Source organism: Colias philodice, chromosome 23, assembly GCF_061535455.1.
Source record: "Colias philodice isolate Cphi_HAF_F1 chromosome 23, ilColPhil1 Martin Lab GWU primary, whole genome shotgun sequence".
Taxonomy (NCBI): domain Eukaryota; kingdom Metazoa; phylum Arthropoda; class Insecta; order Lepidoptera; family Pieridae; genus Colias; species Colias philodice.
This window is the reverse complement of record NC_143108.1, coordinates 841,545-863,391: the sequence shown is the minus strand read 5'-3', so window position 1 is coordinate 863,391 and position 21,847 is coordinate 841,545. Positions and strand designations below refer to the sequence as shown.

Below are 21,847 nucleotides of genomic sequence, written 5' to 3'. Positions count from 1 at the left end.
TTGGTAGGTATCTTTGAATCTTGCCAAAGAAGTTTCACTTCCTCCACGTGTGCTCGGCACACATGCTCTTTAAAAAAAAAAGAAATTAAGAACTATAAAAGCTAAGTTTTACAGCCGTTGGATGATGATGATGGAAATTTTTGCAAATTTCAACATTCGCAAGGGATTGAAAACAGGTTTAAACGGAACTTTAGGTGTGCGAATGACTCCGATTCGCACTTGGGCCAGTTCTTTTTGTATATTTTGTACAGTATAATAATTTTTCCCCCCCCTGTATACTCCCTATACGAAAGTGTGTTTGTCTTTCACGTTGCAGTAATTCTAGTAATTGTATGGTATGATTTTTGAGTCTGAGAAAAGTGACAAAGGCTATTTTTTATCTGTTACTGAAGAATGATCCTGGATGAGCATTTGAAACACTCCGAAATTTATTAATTCCGATAGATGGCGTTATTTTAAAAATGTGATTTGCATGTGGATAAAAACAATTTTAAAGTACCTATCCATTTGCAACAGAGATTTTATGAGGATAGAAGATTACACCAAAAATCTTACTATTTTTTTTCTACTGTTAATAAAAAACGCAAGATAACTAAACAAATCGATAAAATATTAGTTATTTGGCAACTTTATGAATATAATATATTATGCTTTGCGTGCTTAAAAAATGACTTTCTAGTTGGCTATCTTTTTCTGTATAACACTAGCATGGTTAAGAGTGAAGTTAAACATCCAGCAGGAAATTAATAAAAATGTTCAAAATGCAATAAAAAATATATCAAAACTTTATCATTGGGGAGTTTTATATTATAATTTTAGTTGTTTTGATTTTTTTACCAATTTTCAGCTGAATGGGAAATTTTATAACTGTGCATGTAACCTATAGATAGACCTGACTAATAGCTTTTTCAGAATGATTTATGAAAACTGATCAATGTTTTCTTCATAACGATATTATTGCAAAAGTGATAAAAATATCTAATGTCTTGTAATAGGTATTACTTTATTATCACGCAGCACATTCTTATCACATTTCACTCATTACAAAATATAATATGCTTCGTCATTTTATCCACATGACGTTATATGTCTGAAGAAACAAAAAAGGAAACCAAAATAAAACGACCCGCTACTACTAATATAGTTTATTTACATTTTAGTGAGAAAATTACTATTTTTTTCATTTTGCTAACAATTAGACTCTGTATATTAAAAGCTATTTCTAAACTATTTACAAATAGCTTCGCGTATTATAACATCTGGGTATATGCAGAGGCGCCGGCTTTAAGAAACCTCGTGGGTACAAAATGAGGAGAGCAAAATATAATAACATTTAATAAACTTTTGAAGTGCTTCGTCCTCTTTGAGTTTAAAACTTGATATATATAGTCATGGATTGTTTGCACCCACGAAGTCGGCGCCTCTGTATATCGATAGTTGCACTAGCAATTTAGACATCATAAACATTTATAGGAAATGGTAACAGCGCGAAAAGCGTCCAGACTTAGCACTAAGAGTCACACCGACATACGCCGAACATCATCACGAGACAAAATTTATTCCTTATTACATCACAGCATCCACCTGATTAACGTATACAATAAAAACAATAACTTACTATACAAAATAAAAATACCACTGAAAAACACGGATCTAAACTTGATTTAATTCTAGGTCGTTTGAGTCTTCACCAGTCAGTCATCTCACACCTTCAGCGAGCAGGTCAGGGTCCTCGTCCTCGAGGAGGATGTTCTGGTTATTGCTGTTCTCCTCGTTGCTGGCCTCCGAAGTGTTGTCCTTGTTGGGGTCGTTGTCTATCTTGTAGAGGATGTCGTGGCAGAGCGGACACCGGTCCTGCACGTAGAGCCACTTCCGGAGGCACACGCCGTGGAAGAAGTGGTTGCAGCGCGTGATCTTCGCCGAGTGCATCTCTTGGTAGCAGATAGCGCACACGTCATCTAACTGGTCGAGCTGGTCGACCGAAGCCTCTCTCAGCGAGTTAATCTTGTTGACGGCCGTCCGTCGCTTCATGAACACGGACCAACCGGCCCGCGCTTCGCACCAAATGTTGAAGTACGCGTGTATACACATCATGACTGCTCGTATCGCGCCGCCCGATTCGAACAACAGAATCCAGGCGCCGTTGAAGAATAGGAATATCCCAAAGCAGAATTCGATCGTGTTGCCAAAAGCGCGTATGTAATATACATAATCGTCCAACTGCTCCCAGAAGGTGCTTCTGTACGCGTCTATCAAGAATAGCGAGTATATCATGAGACTGACGATAACTTTCACAATAACTTCGATGCTGAAGGCGCTGACGGCCAGCAGCCACGTGGATATGGTGTGCTGCGACCACAGGTAGACTAATAATGAGATCGGGAAGATTATGAGGAAAGTGCAGACGCCCAAAGCTCTGACGTGTCGGTGGGTGCTGGGGTTGTGCGAAGCGCTCAGCGACATTAGCATTGGATTCACGATGTTGTGCAAAAAGTGCAAGAGCGCTGTGAATAGCAGGCAAAAGTTCCTGCACAGTCTGACGAATCGTTTCTCTGGATTCAATGAGGTGAGTCCGGTTTGTAGAGCGAGGATATAAAACAGGATCGCAGATACCGTCCCAATGCTCTTGTCTTCTTCTTCGTCAGTCAACAATATCCATTGGAAGAAGCTCCCGATGTAGTGACAGAAGAATGAGATGACCGACGTCATCCCGAGGACGGCGGTGATGGTCTCGCATCCGGTTACTAGCAAAGATTTAGCCATCGAGGCGAGGGACTGGACAGCTAGTAAAGTGGAAACCTTTAAACCCTCTTCGGTGTCTTCGTCGTAGTTGTCCATGAGGAGTAGCATCGCGTGTTCTGCGACTCGCATCACCCAAAACACTCGGAGCACGCACGGGATATTGAGCCGTATCCATTCAGTTTCGACTAGCGCCGATAGGCCAAAATTGCTTACGAAGAGTCTTCCATGCTGGTAGCCCGCGTAGATAACTTGTATGACGTCGTATGCGGACGACCATAGCACGTATTTGACTAGAAACAAGGGCAGGAGTGCAGAGAATACGGGCGAGTGGTGCAATAGGTTCGGCGGCACCGGCAACATGGCCAGGAACGACGGAGCCATGAAGGAGATCGGTAGAAACTTCTGGATCGTCTGGTGTCTGGGTCCCAGGTGGACGTTTCGGAAGACGAACGAGAGCGTGAACTGTATCGCGAAGTTTTGTATCACGAGTATTCCGGGGCCATCGAGATCAAGTAGGCTCTTCAGGTTTAAGTTGAGGATATCTTCGAGTATGCTGGCTGAGGGCTGCGTGGTGGTGGCGGCCAATGTGACCGCCTGTATCTGCTTGATGGCCGACACGTTGGTCCAATAGGAGACGAAAACGATGCCCAGAGACATCAGGTAGAGGTAGACTATGATGAGGTGCTTCGTGTATAGCACGAACACACAGAGCGCTGACATGCATCCTGGAAAGAGAAAAAGCAGAATTATAACTTTGCAGTATGATTTTTTGGTAAAATAACTCGATCTAGTTACGAAGTAATAGGGGCATAAATTAGTATAATAAAACAACATAAAACATTTGTACAAAATAAAATTAATTGAATTAATTGAATCGAACAACTTTGTAATCGTATACGTAAGAAAAATACATTATATATATGTATAGTATTGTATAGCCTTGCAGTCAGCACAATACACATATGCTCGGAGGTTAAGCAAATGAATTTTAATTAATATTATAATTAATAACAAACGTTTTAGTTCGAATAACTTTCATTGTCATGAACTCGTATTGTGTTAAACTGTAATTATGTAATGTTTACGACGTAATTGCTTTGAATTTATATACAACATACATTTTGCACGCCTCATAAGCGAAGCGTTGAGGTGGGTACTACTGTCACTTCGCGCAAAACATCTGTTTTTTTCTATTTTAAATAATAGCAACTTTAGGTGGATTCAGGTTGGACTTCGGGTGGATTTTAGTATAAAATACATATAATTTAAGTAGGTTGGTACATCTTTATCACTCATATGAATAAAATCGTTAAGTAATTAAATTAAGGACCAATAAAATATCTTAGTAACATCTCAGAATAAGATAGTTTTCTGCCACAACCGAGAAGTATGTACCTCTAAAATTTAATCCCCTTGTTGCAAACATTATTACAAAGATGAGCGTTTTTTTAAAGTTGTTTTGTATCTACATATTTTATGAACGAAAATCTAGTTTCTTTACGATATGTCGTTTGATAAACGTCTTAACTGACCTCTTGTTATTGTGAGCAAAAAAATAAACAAATAACTTTTACGACGATATTTCACAATCCTCATATCTTAGCCTAAACATAAATGAAAAGATAAACTAAAATTTGTTAAATTATTATTGTTTATCTAGTTATCTAGTTGTCAAGTTGAATCAACCGGGAAGAATTGATAAGGGAAATAATATGCCTGAAGTAAACAGCGTATAAAGATTAATAAAAATAGTTCTGAAGTTAATGACACAACGGCCTGTAATCTTAAAATGCATGCTGATGTTCTGCATCCTCATTGTTTAATAAATTATAATTATATTATAATGAGAAAACTGCATTTAAAATAGAACATCATCGTAAACTTATTGAATTGGTTATGTCATATGTGTAACGGTGCATTTAGGTCAAACGAGCGAATGCTAATTCTAACTCCACTAAGTCAAATTCTTTTAGTATAAACAGGCGTAGATCATTCTTTCGTTGTTCTTTTAGTGCGTTCGGGAGGATTCTACGCAATGTTCTAATACTGAATAACACTGAATACGAGTTTTCGTTTACACTAAAAGATCACGAAAGAATGCTCTTGCTCTTGCTTTAGCTCTATGTTCGTTAGATGCACCGTAAGATGATCACGAATCCCTGGGAACATTGCAATTATTATGTAGAATTAAGTATCATCATGTTTCGTAGACCCACGTCTTAATAAAAAGATATCTTTTACCACGATACTAAGTTTATTATAACAGATTTTATCCAGTAACGTTCGCATTTGTAATTCAATTCGTACGGAGCGATAATTCGCGCTTCCTGCTTGAACCTTACCTCAATTAGGAAGAAAAAACTGTTGTTTTATATCCCTAGTTTATACGTGTTCTAACTCGCAACCTTTGTTCGTAATGTTTGAAGGGAATGTTTTAAAATAACTTTGTATTCAATAAACCGATATAAAAGACAATTTACTTATAAATGCAAAAGTTAGTAAGGAATAAGGATGTATGTTTGTTACCAGTTCACGCAAAAACAACTGATCGGATCTGAAGAGAAAGTTCTACCTGGGTAGATACCATACCACGCGAGTGACGCTGCGGGTTTAAACTAGTATAAATATAAAGCCTGTTTCATAATTACTTGGTTGGTAACTCATAATTTACTGAACTCAATGCACCTTGCGAGATAAGATCTATAGTCATAGAATGTTTTTACTTTTTATATCATCTGCACTTTTTCCTCGTGTAGGATAGAATTCATGGTTTAGATTACAATAATTAAAATTATAATCTACCAAACAGGTCAAGAGCGGGTTGGCAGATGTCGTCGAACTTTTTGATTCTTAGCTATAGTTTCCTTCATAGATTTGACCAGTATTGCATAATGTGCATATTTACAACATTTGCTATATCAAATTATCAAAATAATATTATAGATATCAATGGCAGAAATTTTTTCATACAATAATAGTTATTTTGCTTTAGTTAATACAGCTAAACAGCAATTTAAGGTCAAATGAAGTGGACAATAAGAATTTAACGCTATTTGCATAATTTATTTAAATATTTTACTTAGGAATAGCCATTAATTTATTATAGAGTACTTCCTGTGCGTCTAAAATAAATATTTTTAAAGGCACACGTTATAATATTTCAAATATTTAATATAGCAATATTAATTATTAATATTTACAAGGCCAATAGCAACTTATGAATAAGTACAAATTTGAGTACTGTACCAAATACATAAATTTCATTTTTGATTTATTTCATTGCTTTCTTATAATATAAAATTGATTCTCCTATTGGAACACAAAAAAAAAACTGCATAATAAGTACCTACAATATTTCTTTTTTGTATAAATTTGTCTGTTTGATCTGGGTTATTTCGGAACAGTCTTCGCTTTGAATGAAACTTACGGTGGTAGATAAAGTTAAATCTATATAAGAAGTATACCTATTTGTTAGGATGCAATGAATCAAGACTCCAATGTTAATAAAATAATCAAATTATAATGCAGACAATAACACGAGAATCATTTAGCATGCAATTATAACCATTGAAAGGACCACACCCTGATCACAAAAAGGTCAACAACCTTCGTAAAATCATCAATGTTTACATTAATCACAAAAAAATATCCTTACAAATACCAAGTTAAACTGTATGTATACAATCAACAAGTTTGCAAACGAGCAAAATTAACATCTTCCACCAAAAAAGCTAACGGTACTTGCAAAAATCCGGTATCCGACGCGACCATCGAGATATCAACACTCATCAGCCAACAATGTAATAAATTCTGACCTATCAACGTATGTAGGTCATGATCGAAACCCGTACCATTTCGCGTGCAAATATATATAAAACTAGTTTTCAGAAAAGCCCTCCGTCAAAAGTTCAATGACATTTGACGTAATCCACAAGAAAAAAACTATTAGCCGACGTACGGTTAAAATTCCCGTTTGAAGGAAATCATACTTTGTTAATATTGTTATTTTTTTAATTATGATTACAAAAACGCTACTTTATACAACTAGCTTTATAAGGGTGCACTCACACACATCAGTCACCGTCACGGCACGTCACCGGACAGGATTAAAAAAAAATATGTATCAATAGTTCTAGTATGACTCTGTTCCCACACGACAGTCGCCGGCACGAAATCTATCAGTGACGTCACCGGTCAGGCACGTCAAATAATCTTTCCATACATGTATCATACTTTTATCCCCACTCACCCGGTGCCGTCACGTCTCCGTTCAGTCAGCGTCGTGCTACCGTCAATTGCTACATGTTCTCTAGCGTGACACACGTCTAATCACTGACTAACCTGATGTATGTGTTCAATGATTCAGTCAAACCGGCGACGTGACTGACGGACAACATGACGGTGACTGGTGTTTGTGGATACGTACACGAACCGTCACCGATCAGTCATCGGTGACTTGACGGTGACTGATGTGTATGAGTGCACCCTTATGGCTTCACTCGCCAAGTAAAAAGTAGTCTATGTGGTATCCAGACTATAATCTATCTCCGTACCCAATTTTATACAGATCCGATCAGCTGTTTTTGCGTGAAAGCGTAATAAACATACATCCATCCATGCTTAGAAACTTTCGCTTTTATAACATTAGGAGGATATATACCTTTTGCGAAACAAGCAGTCAATTTGGTCCTCACTGTTGGAATATTATGATTAAGATTATTAAAACGCCTTATCTAAAACTTTCTAACTTGTTCTAGGACCACGACTAATGTTTTCCGAGGCTAATATTCAGGCATCAAGACAAGTACTAGTAATATTTTTTTTACTATCACGGGCCAGGGTCAAAACTACTTTGGTATTTAGTGCCATCGCGTAGATTATTTTGAAATAAAAAATTGCGTATGGCACCTATTTAACAACGAAAAAAACGTCTTGCATTAAAAAAATTATGTCTGATGGATCTATCTAAATGACTTTAAATTAAGGATATTTTCCTGTGCAGATAAGATGCGCACTAATAAACGCAACCACTGCGGCCAGCTAGACAGCCCGGACTCTAACCGAAATAGGAAGAGAAACAGTATTTCAAAGAACCAAGTATTCTAAAATTCTATCTTGTCAACGTTGCTACCTCCTATACGATTAGTAGGAAGGATAGGACAATGCATTTTTTACCAAATTCGGAAGGTCTACATATTTGTTGATGAATTATTATACAGATATTTTTATTGGTCTTTGTTGATAGGAACTTCGAGGGTCGAAGGAGTATTCTAATCATTATAAAGTGTCTTCTATATACCTATATCTGGATCTACTAATAAGCTCATTTTGAAATTTATTTTCATTTATCTACACATTATCTACATTATTTCTCAGTGTCATAACTCATCTATACTAATATTATAAAGCTGAAGAGTTTGTTTGTTTGAACGCGCTACCTCAGGAAGAGGAAGGCTATTTTAGGCTATACTATCATTATATATTTTTTCCTAGGTCTACCCAAGCGAAGCCAAAAAAAAATGGTAATAACTTTGAATATCACAAAACTGACCGGCTATTCGGCGCGTCACTGTAACAATTAATCAATATCTGTAATTAGCGAGTTCTCTCTTTCGCGCAGGCTCTTTGCGATGTTCAACTGGTGGTTTTTGTAGGGCATAATGAAGCTTATTATTTACGTATTTTACGAATAAGTTTATCTTTGAGAATATATTTATCTTAGTAACACGTAGAGATATATTAAATGTTTTTTAAATTGTTGAAGTAAAATACTATGATTATATTATATTTGTACATTATCACTTCATACCTAGTACCTAGAAAACAGTCGCTTTCTCTGTCCCTATGTATGCTTAAATCCTTAAAACTACGCAACGGATTTTGATGCGTTTTTTTTAATAGATAGAGTGGTGGTGGAGAGTTCAAGAGGAAGGTTTTAGTATGTATATAATTTATTAGTAGACAAAACGGGCGAAGCCGCGGGCGGTAAGCTAGTGTATAATAAATTATAATCTATTTCTACCAGGTTCATGATGTCTACCCTATTTGTTTATAAATAATAATTTGATTTATTTGTAAACATAGTTGAACAATGTTTGTAAGTCTTTGGCACAGTTATTCGCTGGACCGTGGCCTGCTTTGTAGTTTTTTATTTGAGCTGTTTCTATGCTTAAAAGAGACCATTTAACAAATTATTATTAGTAATATTAATAATTATAATTTTTTTATAGAAACTTTAATGAAACGGCATAGTCTTTAACTGCTTATCTAAGAAGAAACTGCTTTTCGACAGTGCCAAATAATTTATAAGAATAAAAATAAATTGCAAAATTTGTTGGTAACTCAAAATGTAAACATGTACCACGGGCGAAGCCGGGGCCACTAGTTAAAAATATAATAGGTAATAGCATAGCTTATGCAACAAAATACTTGCAAGATGTAAACAAATTCTTCGGCTTTATTCTATTAGCATAGATGTATAAAACTACTAGCGGTCCGCCCCGGCTTCGCCCGTGGTACATATGAAAAATAGATGTTGGCCGATTCTCAGACTTACCCGATATGCACAGAAAATTTCATGAGAATCGGTCCACCCGTTTCGGAGGAGTATGCAGACTAACATTGTGACACAAGAATTTTATATATAAGATTGTGGTGGTAAATGTTAAAAATATGTAACAATGATTAAAAAGTGCTTCTAGAAGAAGTCTAATTGAATAAATAAATGTTTGAATTTGAGTTTATTTTACTGACTTCTTTAGTGACTAGAGATACAAAAGAATTAGAGCATGCCCAACTGGAAGATATTTTGAACTTGAGTTATTTAAAATGTTTTCTATGATATATAATAAAAGAGATCATTAATCTCCATTGGTCAAGGGTAAGAATGTAGAGAATTTAGCATTCTTGTGAAGGTCAGAATTGGAATTAAATTAATTCTTAAGTTATGTAAAAAAAATTAAAATATATAATTTACTAGCTGCTCCGCGCGGTTTCACCCCCGTGGCTCCACTCCTGTTGGTCGTAGTGTGATGATATATAGCCTATAGCCTTCCTCGATAAATGGACTATCTAACACCAAAATAATTTTTCTAATTAGACCAGTAGTTCCCGAGATTAGCATGTTCAAACAAACAAACTCTTCAGCTTTATAATATTAGTATAGATTTAAAAAATATTAATTAACAAAAAATGGCATTGGGTTTCCAATAAGCTAAATTCTGTTAAGAAGCGGATTTTTTTTAAATTGCCGCATTGTACTATTTTCCTGTGCATATTTGCAGTAGCACATTCAATAGAGTAAATATTTACAATGTATTATAATATAATACAGTTTAAAAAATCAACTTGTTATCTTGATACTGTTTTCGATTAAACCCTTTATCATATCAAAGAATAAATTAATTTTCAATCAAGGTCCACTGATATTATTATAAACTAGCGACCCGTCCCGGCTTCGCACGGGTGCAATGCTGATACTAAATACACTACAGAAAAACTGTGAACGTTGTATATAAAAACATAGCGGCCCGCTCCAACTTCGTACGGGTATAAAATAGATAGCCGGGCGGCCGGCCGGTACCGCCGCAAACGCTACGTCCCGCAATTTTTAAATCTGTAATATCTTCGAAAATATTCACTTTAATCATACGGTGTAAACGGCCATATAGATCTATATTAAATGAACAATGTATTCAAGGTATTTAATTGGTTAAGGATTAATGCTGTATTGGTTAAAATCGCATCGAAAATTAGCCATTATTTGTCGTAAAAAGTAAATGACAAAAAAAAGTTATTGTGGGTTATCCATAAGAGATAGACATATACCATCGCGGACTTGTAATTTTTTACGACATCACATTAGAAACCTCAAAAATAAGAGTACTTCTCCACTATTTAATGGATGTTATTATACATATAAACCTTCCTCTTGAATCACTCTATCTATTAACAAAAACCGCATCAAAATCCGTGGCGTAGTTTTAAAGATTTAAGCGTACAAAGGGACATAGGGACAGGGAAAGCGACTTTGTTTTATACTATGTAGTGATAAATAAGTATAAATCAACTTTTCTATCAAACTACATTGATATAAGAAATTCACCAGTTTATACTTAGACCAAATATAATCAAAATCAATTGAGCAATTTAAATTTGATTGAATAACTGATTTCCAAGGTTTATATTATTTACATACACTATGAAGACATGAATATTTAAACCATTTTTTTTCCTTGCACTTACAGGCATAAATATGTAAGAAATTGTCTTGTTTGTATGTATAGTGTGAGAAATTTTGTAACCTTCATAATAACAGGTCATAAAATTCGCAAGAGATCAATGATAAATGAGTTAGCAATTATTTTTATCAAATATTATTTTTTTGACATCTGGAAAATAAATACAAGGCTGTGCGCTGTGCAAATAAGCGACAGTTACTAAGGGGACTGAAATTGCGAAACCGCATTGGGCAATGAGAAAATTAGTTGCGGTAACTTACCTAAACAGCAGACGAGGAATTTGAGGAAGGTGAAGAAAAACGCGTTGTAAAAATTCGCGTCGTAATAATTCGCCTCTGCGTCTGTTATATCGACGTGGTCGTCAGTGACATTGGAGAGCACAGACACCTCTTCGCCGCTCGACACGGGCAGCCCGAGACTGATCTTCAGGAATTCATCCACCACAAACAGCGGCGGTACTCTCAGCAGCACCTCCACAAGTGCGAGCGCCTTCGACCTCAGCGACATCATTCATTTATGCAACCTTTTTTTTACCCCCAATTTTGCAATCACAGCCGAAATGAGCGGCAGACGTGACACGATTTTAATTTATATATTATTTTTATCTATTTTGAGATCACGTATTTTTTATGAAAATATGACTGAAATTTTTGCGACAATATAATCTGACGTTTAAAAATTTTGTGTTGCCAAACTCGAAAAGTGATTTTGTGATGTTTGAGTGTTGTCATAATAGTAAAGATCGGATACTCGTAGTAAAATAAAAATATAAACGTTGAAAAATAAAAGGCACATATTATTATTACAGTTCATAATAAAGAATTTTATTAAATAAACGAAAACAAAATACATATAATGAAATTGTGTTTATGTAATTCGGTAAAACTTTCATTGTACAAATGCTGTAAGTACTTATCTATACATATTATAAATCTGTAGAAGGGTCAATTCTGTACATTGAAAATATTGAAAAAAGAAATAGTTACTGGATCGATACCAAACCCAAATATGTGATAAAAAAAATTTTTGTATGTCTGTCTGTCTGTATGTGAAGGCATCACGTGAAAACTAACGGTTCGATTTCGATGAAACTTGATATAATTATACCTTATTATCCTGGGCATAAAATAGGATACTTTTTATCCCAGAAAAATACGTAGAAAACCGCGCGTATGGAGTCGCGGGTGGAAGCTATAAACCACGAATACGTCGCGGTCGCTCTGAATTCCTTTAATTCTGTAACGTTACAGCACGTATTACAAATATTTTGTCATTGTTAACTTTTATGAATATTATGTTAACATTATGCAAATCAAGATGCAAATATTCAATCCTATAATGATAAAGACACAAATATTAATACGTCATTAATACTTATCTATGATTTAAATTTAGAAAAGACCAATCAATAAAATAAACAAGTAGGTTTAGAGAGACATTTATTTCAAAGAATTTACAATTCACTTATTCAAGTACAATTCGTATTACGTTTTATGTTGTAAAATACGAAAGTCAGACACTGAGCACAGAATATAATATAGCGTAATATAGGCGAGCGAGAAAGATGTAAAATGTGTTCTAATGTGGTTTTAAAACGTCGCTTTTTTGACGTATTAGGCCACGTGTAGTCCACTAGTCACTTGTCCCGGCTCTGCCCGGGTTGACCCAAGTTAAAAATTAAATAAAATAAAGCGTATGTTATCCTAATATAGCTTTATATAAGTGAAAAAATCATTAAAGTCGGTCCAGCAGTTTTGGATCCTTTTCAATACATATAAAAACAGAAAGATCTACCCACAATAGGTACTATAATATCTTTTTCATCAAAACCAAGTAAGTCGAAAGAGCGGTGAAAGTTTCGTTCCTTTTTTCAATCTTTTAAGAGCTGATTAAAAATAAAAGTTTTAAAAAGTTTCATCTTGGTTTTCAATAATTTTCAATCCAAAATAATTGTGGTTAAGCCTTTTTAAAACCTTTGGAAATATAACAAACGAAAAGACAGACATACACATTCATAACATTAGTATCGTTAACATACCTTGTTATACAATCGTTCAAATTATTATAATAAATAATAACAAAAATATTTTTCCCAGTAATAGGAATAGGAGCTTTGTGCATCACTAAGTTCGCGGCAAAAAGCGCGGCCATATTGAAATTGATTTTGAACTTAACAGGTTTCTACGGCTTCTGGCGGTAAATTAAAAGCATTGATATTGTGATCGTTTGTAAAGTTCCCTTTGTAAGCTCGGTTGCATTTACCTACGTTATTTTTATTTCGTAAGCAATTTAGGTTAAAAACATTTTTTACCAACATTTTTTAACAACATTAATTATTATTAATGTGTTTACCTATGTTATTATAATTATTTGTCTCTGCGCTCCTAATTATTTGTCTCTCTCTTTGAATATCTCAATCAAAGATCTCAAATGTCTTTAGAATTAATATCTAGGTATAGAACATGATGGAAAAAAATATATCGAACATTTAATGCATTTCCTTCATGAATATTAACATAAATTCCCCCATACATTTTTTGCAAATTTTATTCCTAATATCCACAATCTTCCTACTTAAAGGATTATGCAACGGTGAAATGGTAGTCATTTAGAGATAACACTGGCTGTATGCGCGTATGACACACTTATGGTTATTAAAAAAAAAAGAAATTGACATGGCGGGAAAGGGGAATTTGTAATGGCGCGTGGCGCGCACGCGTCGTTCCCGGCAACGATTAAATGTAAATCAATCGTGAAGAATCACAGAGATAAGTGATGAATTCGCAATAAAGTATTGAATTACACACATTATCTTTTATTTACATTTCCGATTGAGGTGTATCATTTTACAGCGGTCAAATGTTATTGTTTTCTATGGGAATGAAAGTTCAGTGAAATTCTTTGTCTAATAATAACAATGGTTCGTTCGTGCATTCATTTAAATATACGATTAAATTAAAAATTAAATGTTAAGTAGGTATATAAAGTTTTTAATTTTATTAGATATAATTTTAACCGTTAGGTTCGTACTTTCTTTTTATCAGACATTTTCAAACGAAAAAATTCACATAGGTTTCTTTCGTCATCGGATAACTCAAAAAAAATTAATTAAAAAATATATTTTGATGAAAAAGAAAATGAACTGCTTTCTCGCTACCTACATACTTCGTTAGCTTATCACCAGACACACCTAATTTTGATTCCGTAACAGGCTTTTTTACTACTTATGACACCATTATAAAGATTATTAATTATAATATAGGTATGAAAAGCTCCTAAATTTTAAGTTTTATGAAAAAAATAAATTCCTTATCCTTTTCTTTGTTAAATATTTAACATTCTAACAGATAGTTTATCGAAAACTCACGTTATTGTTTCAACTTCAATACCATCTCCTCATTACACGCATGTTTCCATTATTTTTAACAGTATAAACTCTACACATCAAACGGTATCCTAATACAAACAGGATCAATGAATAAAAAGCGTACCTGCTTAGCCAAACCATTGCTCACTTGCTTGAGGGCAAACACAGGTGTGAGCTATTGTTAACACCCGTGTTTGTTTGCAGTTTAGCTAAACGGTTTTTTTGGGAGATTATACGAAGGTTAAATATTGCGGGAGTTTTAATTATAGGAGCGTAATTTATTTATTTATGTTTTGTGTATGAAATCATTGCAAATATTTCAATTGATTAGATATAGGTAGGTACATAATATAAAGCAAAGGTCTCATCGTACATCAGAGGTAGGTAATTCAAGTTTTATTTTCCTTAATAAAATTCTTATCCGTTATGCAGTAAATATAAGACACAAATAAATATTCGCAACTAGCGGTCCGCCCCGGCTTCGCCCGTGGTACATGTTTACGTTTTCTCTACATAAGAACCATCCTCGTACTTCCAGGAATATAATAAAAAAAGAATTATCGAAATCGGTTCAGCCGTTCTCAAGTTATGCGCTTACCAACACATTTTGCGATTCATTTTTATATATAAGACTAGCGGTCCGCCCCGGCTTCGCCCGTGGTACATGTTTACGTTTTCTCTATATAAGAAGTTTAAGAACCATCCTCGTACTTCAAGGAATATAATAAAAAAAGAATTATCGAAATCGGTTCAGCCGTTCTCGAGTTATGCGCTTACCAACACATTTTGCAATTCATTTTTATATATAAGAAGACTAGCGGTCCGCCCCGGCTTCGCCCGTGGTACATATTTACGTTTTCTCTACATAAAAACCATCCTCGTACTTCAAGGAATATAATAAAAAAAGAATTATCGAAATCGGTTCAGCCGTTCTCGAGTTATGCGCTTACCAACACATTTTGCGATTCATTTTTATATTATAGATTAAAAATATAGGTACACCGTACAGTAGTTATATTGGACTCAGCATTATTGGACGAAAATTTACTTACTCTACCTACTTATATTTTTACAGATGCAGAATGCCGTGATGCAGAATGTCGTCTACACAATATCATCACATCGTGGAGGGAAAGAAAAAAGCTGTTATTATGAAGCAAAAATATTAGTTTAATATGTATGTAAAAAAGACATAGCGAATATACTGTTGAAACTGAAACGATTGTCCCTACCTAATTTGTAGATACATTTTTGTAGAGCTGTAAATTGTAATACCTAAGAGCTGAATGTCTTCGATATTTTTTAATAAATGTTTAAAAAAATCAACACTTGTTTCTTTATCCCTCCTGATAAAAAAAAATGTGTTGAGTTCAAGTAATTACATTAATGTACCCATTTTTAGAAAGAAAGAAGAAAGAAAATACATTTATTTGTACCGATGCACATTAATTTACATAAAAAATAAATAAAATTAACTTATAACTAGTTACAACGGCACAAAATGGATAATATCCACTCAGTGGTTTGAGAATCTAAGGACATATAAGACGCTTAGATTCTCCACTGATTTTCAGTTGACACCACATTGACAACTTGACAGTGGCAGTGTACATATTATGAAAAAATAAAAATAAAAGTAATTATGTATATAATATATAAGAATATAATATAGTAGATAGGAAACATATATATATATTATAAAGAATTATTACTTACATAACAGACAATAATACATTCTACAAGAAGATACAATACTAATACGCGATACATCATAATTATAATTAATATAAAAAACAACTACAAATAGAATTATCACCAGAGCCGTACCGAGTCACGTGTTTGGAGCCCCGACCTCAGAACCTTTTTGTAAGCAGAGCAAATGGGACTTCAATTTGTTTTTGAAGCCCAATACATTGTTGCTATTGCGGATCGGTGGTGGCAAGTCATTCCAGCACTTAGAGGCACTAAATTTAAAGCTACCCCTAAATGCTGCAGTTCTGTGGAGGGGCACTTCCATCAGTACATTCCTGTACCGTGTTGAGTGACTCGTGTTTGACTCCGACAACCACTTTAGCTTTTTGTACAAATAGGCTGGTACTTTGTACTTAACTACGTTAAATAAAAGTGTAGCTAGATGTATTTGCCGTCGATACTCCATCTTTAAAGTGTTACTGCTGTTCAAATACGGGGTGACATGGGCTCGTGGTGGAATATTGTGGCAAAAGCGAGTGCAAGCATTTTGTACCCTCTGTATTATTTTTTTAGTTGATGCTAATAACCGGGGACCTATGACAGTGCTAGCATAATTAAATTTTGAGAGGATCAGCGATTCACATAATAGTTTTCGAACGTTTACATTAAGATAATTTCTTATTCTGTACAATAATTTAAGACGATAGAAACAATTTTTTGAAATATTAATTATGTGATTATGAAAACGTAAGGATTCGTCAAAGACTACACCTAAATTGCGTGCTTCCATAACCCTTTCTATTTGTTCTCCGCTTATTGACAAACATGGTTTTTGGCTTGCGATGGCATTAACTTGGCACCTGGTTCCTAAAATCATGTATTTACTTTTACTTGGGTTTAAAACGAGGCAGTTAGTTTTTGACCATGAAACAATATTATTTAGATCTTCTTGAAACTTTGTCAAGGCAACGTCCAACTCACTCACTTTAAAAGAAATGTATAATTGTATGTCATCAGCATATATATGATATTTACAATGTTTTATGACATTTGTGACATCCGCTGTGTACAAAATGAATAGCAGTGGACCGAGTATGGAGCCTTGCGGAACGCCTCTAGTAACCCGGACACACTGAGAAGTACATGCATCATCTCCACCTATTTTAACGACCTGTGAGCGATTTGTAAGGTAACTTTCAAACCACATTACCGTGTTCGCATCAAACCCATAATATGTAAGTTTTGAGAGTAGCAACTTTATATTAATAGAATCAAAGGCACGTGAGTAATCTAATAAGACTAGTATGGTACCTTCTCCTTTATCTTGTGCCTCCAGTACGTTATCGACGACATCGATCAAAGCACTAGTGGTACTTCTATACTTCCTAAACCCAGATTGAAGGTTAGGTAAAATATCGTTGGACTCTAAGTACTTTCTAAGCTGGTCACAGACTATTTTCTCTAAGACCTTGGACAGGCACGGCAAAATACTAACCGGTCGTAAATCCTTGAAATGTACTGGGTTATTGTTTTTTGGCAGCGGTGTTACTAGTGCCTTACGCCAAAGATAAGGAAAGGTATTCGATGTGATGGAAGCGTTGAAAATCAAAGTCATTATATCAATGATGTATGGCAACAATAATTTCAGCATCTCTAGCGACATGCCATCACAGCCAACCGCGTTTTAATAATATGGTTAAATTTTGAAGTTCCTTCGCCTTTGTAGAGTGGATAACGCGTGAGCGCAGAAATAAGAAAATCCCCGAGGCCCGATAACGAATATAAAAGTTTGAAACAGACATGAAAATATAATCTTTATTTGACTATGATATGTTTCAGCAGGTATGAAGCAGGGTAACTCGTAAGTTAGCCGTAACTCAAAAGTAACTATATTATATGCGGTTTAATTAAATTGGAATCGATCGATGAGTAATTTTTGTACAAAGCGTTTGAAAAGGATGGAAGTTATCTACCTATTCGAATTTCGAAGAAGTTAAATATTAGGCAAGTATTAACGTGACTTTATGTTTAACTAGGTAACACTGCATTAATATACATATTATAATTAAATTACGTTTATGGTTTTGACAGGATTCCAAATTCAAAAACTCTTTTTTTTTTAAGTTAGGCTAAAAAAAAGGTTTCCGTATTCCAACTACATAAGTACACAACTAATTTCACTTTTCCTTTCACATTCCCCCAAAATTCTCCCAGCTAATCCTCATCAAAGCTGACGGACTCATCCCGTGTAGTGTTACAGGACACGACACATGAGCCCCGCATTTCCGAACGATCAACTTTCCGACAGGTGCGACCGGATCTGAATCGATACTGCCTTTCGTTCCTAAATAATGCACTGGCCAAGTGAGCCTTTTTACGAAGTCAAATGAGTTAGCGCTTTCGAATGGAAGTGACCATATTTGATAATGTTATGATTATTACAATGATATAAAAAGCTGAGTACAATTAACAATAGGTTCTTCTCCATAGATACTGCTGAATCGGTGGTAAATGTTAAAATATTATGTTATGACGATTCTAGAAGAAGTCTAATTGGATAAATAAATGTTTGAGTTTGATTAAATTGCAGTTTTATATAGCTAAATGTACTAGCACTTGCTAAGTACCAACATTCATGGTAGTGGAAGGTAATACAGTTGAACCTTGATAACTTAAACCTCGATAACATAAAAACCTCTGTAACTTCACAAAATAATATGTTCCCTTCCCATCAGAGCCCAAAACCTCTTTAACTTAAAATACGCAACCTCTATAACTTAAATAAATAATCTCTGTATTGGCCCTCAATAACTTAAAAAAATGTTTCCACAACCTCTATTACATAAAATTTTTTGTCAATGAGTCATTTTGAAAGAGTATCAAAACAAAAGGTTTCGGTATTTATTGCTTGCACGTGTTTACTATGTATTGTTAACGTAAACAATACATTACCTATTGTTTGCTTTATCGAAATTCTTCAAAGCTTTGCGGCGCTTAGCTTTATGACAACGACTTACTTGCATCATGAGTTTTTGATCGTTGTCGTGGAAACATCACTTTACTTACTGTGTGATAAAACTGGCTTAAAATTAGTCCAAAAATAAAACTAACAACCCTCACCTACGCTGATAAATTAAAAGCTATAGAAGCAGTGAAAAATGGATAGACCCTTGATAACTTAAAACCTCTATAACTTAAAATATTTTGTGTTTCCCTTGGACTTTAACTTATCGAGGTTCTACTGTACTTAATATTGAATAGGAATAGAATAAGTGTGTAGCGACCTAAAAGGAGAGGTCACTCAGCAACTAGGTATTGATGTTTTAACCGGTGTATTATGAATTTATGAAACAACATATACATTATAAAATTTATTTATTTATCGACATTGTTATTCATATGCTATAAAAGACACTGAATATCATACGATAAACATATAATATATTTCAACTTCTATACCTAGTCAATCTTTTCTACAAACTTAATGTGATGAAACTGAGGAAAAAACGACAATTGTTTAAGTTTTCTATTCATCTATTCGTGCAAAGGGCTTCTCATGAAATACTTCCGTACAAACGGTCAAATTATGTAGCAATTATTCTTCATAATAATTTTGCAGCTTTTACAGAAGAGAATCAACAAGGAACTCTTGTGTTTTAGCTCTTTTAGTAAAAGTATTCAAGGAATTTACTATCACGATAAAAAACAACTTCGGTATCAACTTAGATACATATTATTCAAGATTACTCATTTTGCATGATTTTTTTATCCTTTACTTCCTTTCCTTTTTTTTTACCCTTTTTTATCATTACCTAAGTAAGTTGGTAAGTACCTACTTATAATCTGCTTTCCGTTGGTAAATATTTGTATGATTTTTTTCCAATGTAAAACTTCGTCTACGTTCATGTTCTAAGAATTTAGTCGAATTCAGAGACACAATTTAGACAGAGAACTAACTAACACAAGAATAAATTCATTATTCGCACTCGACGTTTATCATAACAATATACGTCATATAAGTTAGTTTTATGTAAATTTTACTATTACTTCTTACTGTAAAATGAAATTCACTTGAATGTAGAGACGAGGGGACGAATAAATCGTCTCGGTCTATCAGGATACTGAAGGCTGGTCACTTGTTGGTTAGGAAAATCGATCAGTGAAATAAATGTAGGTATAATGAATTTCCTCCGGATACGAAACTTCATTTTTACATTTTACCAATGCTAATAGTGAATTGTAAATAGCACCAAGCTCTTCTTATTCTAAGTTCAAGTTAAATGTTTCATTACGAGTATCCATTTTAACTTATCTTAGGTTAAAATATAATATCGAAACCCGAGATCGAAATTTTCAATAAACAAAATGTATGTACCTACTAGAAGATGTAGGATCGTCATTTTTCTATTAAAATTATCTCCATACAGAACGCTCTATCTGTACGGAGTACAGACTACAGATACTAAAAAAACTGATCATTTTTTGTCCTGCAATTTCTGTTCACAGATCGTGAAGAAGAAGGTTCCAGTCACCAGCTAGTCTATAAACTTAATACAGTAGTTACATTTTTTGCTATCTTCGTGTGAGGTATGGACCACCAGAGGGCAATCGCGACGGGTTGTTCTGCCCAATGAACCGCGTAGCCCTGAGGCACGCCGGGCGCTAATATAGTATAAATTCACACGGCCTTACTTTCTACAAACTTCTTCGAACAATCAACATGACATTATCACCCTTATTTATTGAGAAATAAGGTTCGAATTAAGGTTAGGACCAGGTGTGCAAAATGACATGGAAACATTTTTTTGAAAATATATTTTTTCGCACGCAAATAATGTTTTTTGTCAACTGCGTCCGTTGTTTGTTGGCTTCTTGATGGAATGAGAAAAAACGTTTATGTCGTATATTTCTATACAATCATATTATACAATCCATACTAATATTATAAATGCGAAAGTAACTCTGTCTGTCTGTCTGTCTGTTACTCAATCACGCCTTAACTACTGAACCAATTTGCATGAAATTTGGTATAGAGATATTTTGATACCCGAGAAAGGACATAGGATAGGTTTTATCCCGGAAATCCTACGGGAACAGGTTTTTCTTTGAAAACGCGGGCGAAGCCTCGGGCGGAAAGCTAGTAAGCATATAAGTGAAATTAGTTTAAAAACTAAAAGCACAGTTAAAAAGATGGAAGGGCTATAAAAGGTATGAAATTCTGCGTTATACTATAAGCCATATCGAATTTAGATAACGTCATATTAGTTATAGTCCGGGATACATCGCCCATTTTTGCAAGTGATTACTATCAAGCTAATTTTTCGTGAGTAGCTTTATTTTGATGAGATGCCCAATAATTTCATGTACGAAACTCTCGATTGTGGTAGCTTACAGAGGTAACAAGGATACAAATTTTTGATTTGACGGTTCTCAAATATTTATTACGCAATTTGTAGGACAATATGTCTGTTGAATTATTTATGTATTAAATAAGTGAAAATAAAAAAATCAGCTGGTTAGTAATCATATATGATGACCTCGTTATCGATACACATTGGAAAGGGGGACTCTTTGATCAAACCATAGATTTTGTAGGACAAATATTTTTTCGAATAATTTAGATAATTATCTTGAGATTGAACAAAAAAAAACATTCAGTTAGTAATTAATATTTGAGAACCATCAAATCAAAATATTTTATCCTTGTTTCCTCTGTTAGCTACCACAATCGAGAGTTTCGTACATGAAATTATTGGGCATCTCATCAAAATAAAGCTACTCACGAAAAATTAGCTTGATAGTAATC

The 21,847-nt window shown here is 34.4% G+C and overlaps 1 protein-coding gene across 1 annotated transcript; it reads right to left on the bottom strand.

Annotated features, from left to right (window-relative positions):
• Positions 1-1,130: 1,130 nt before the first annotated feature.
• Trc8 (TRC8 ring finger protein) lies at positions 1,131-11,678 on the bottom strand. Its single transcript, XM_089709764.1, has 2 exons — positions 11,243-11,678; positions 1,131-3,467 (listed from the first exon to the last, which is right to left on the bottom strand). The coding sequence occupies exons 1-2, from the start codon at positions 11,490-11,492 to the stop codon at positions 1,699-1,701; spliced, it is 2,019 nt and encodes a 672-aa protein (XP_089565890.1). The 5' UTR covers positions 11,493-11,678; the 3' UTR covers positions 1,131-1,698.
• Positions 11,679-21,847: the final 10,169 nt, after the last annotated feature.

Excerpts from the sequence above, each read along its gene's own strand:
- Trc8 (XM_089709764.1), bottom strand. The coding sequence starts at position 11,492 with ATGATGTCGCTGAGGTCGAAGGCGCTCGCACTTGTGGAGGTGCTGCTG. Across the intron at positions 3,468-11,242 it reads ATTCCTCGTCTGCTGTTTAG|GATGCATGTCAGCGCTCTGT; the intron begins GTAAGTTACCGC and ends TTCTCTTTCCAG.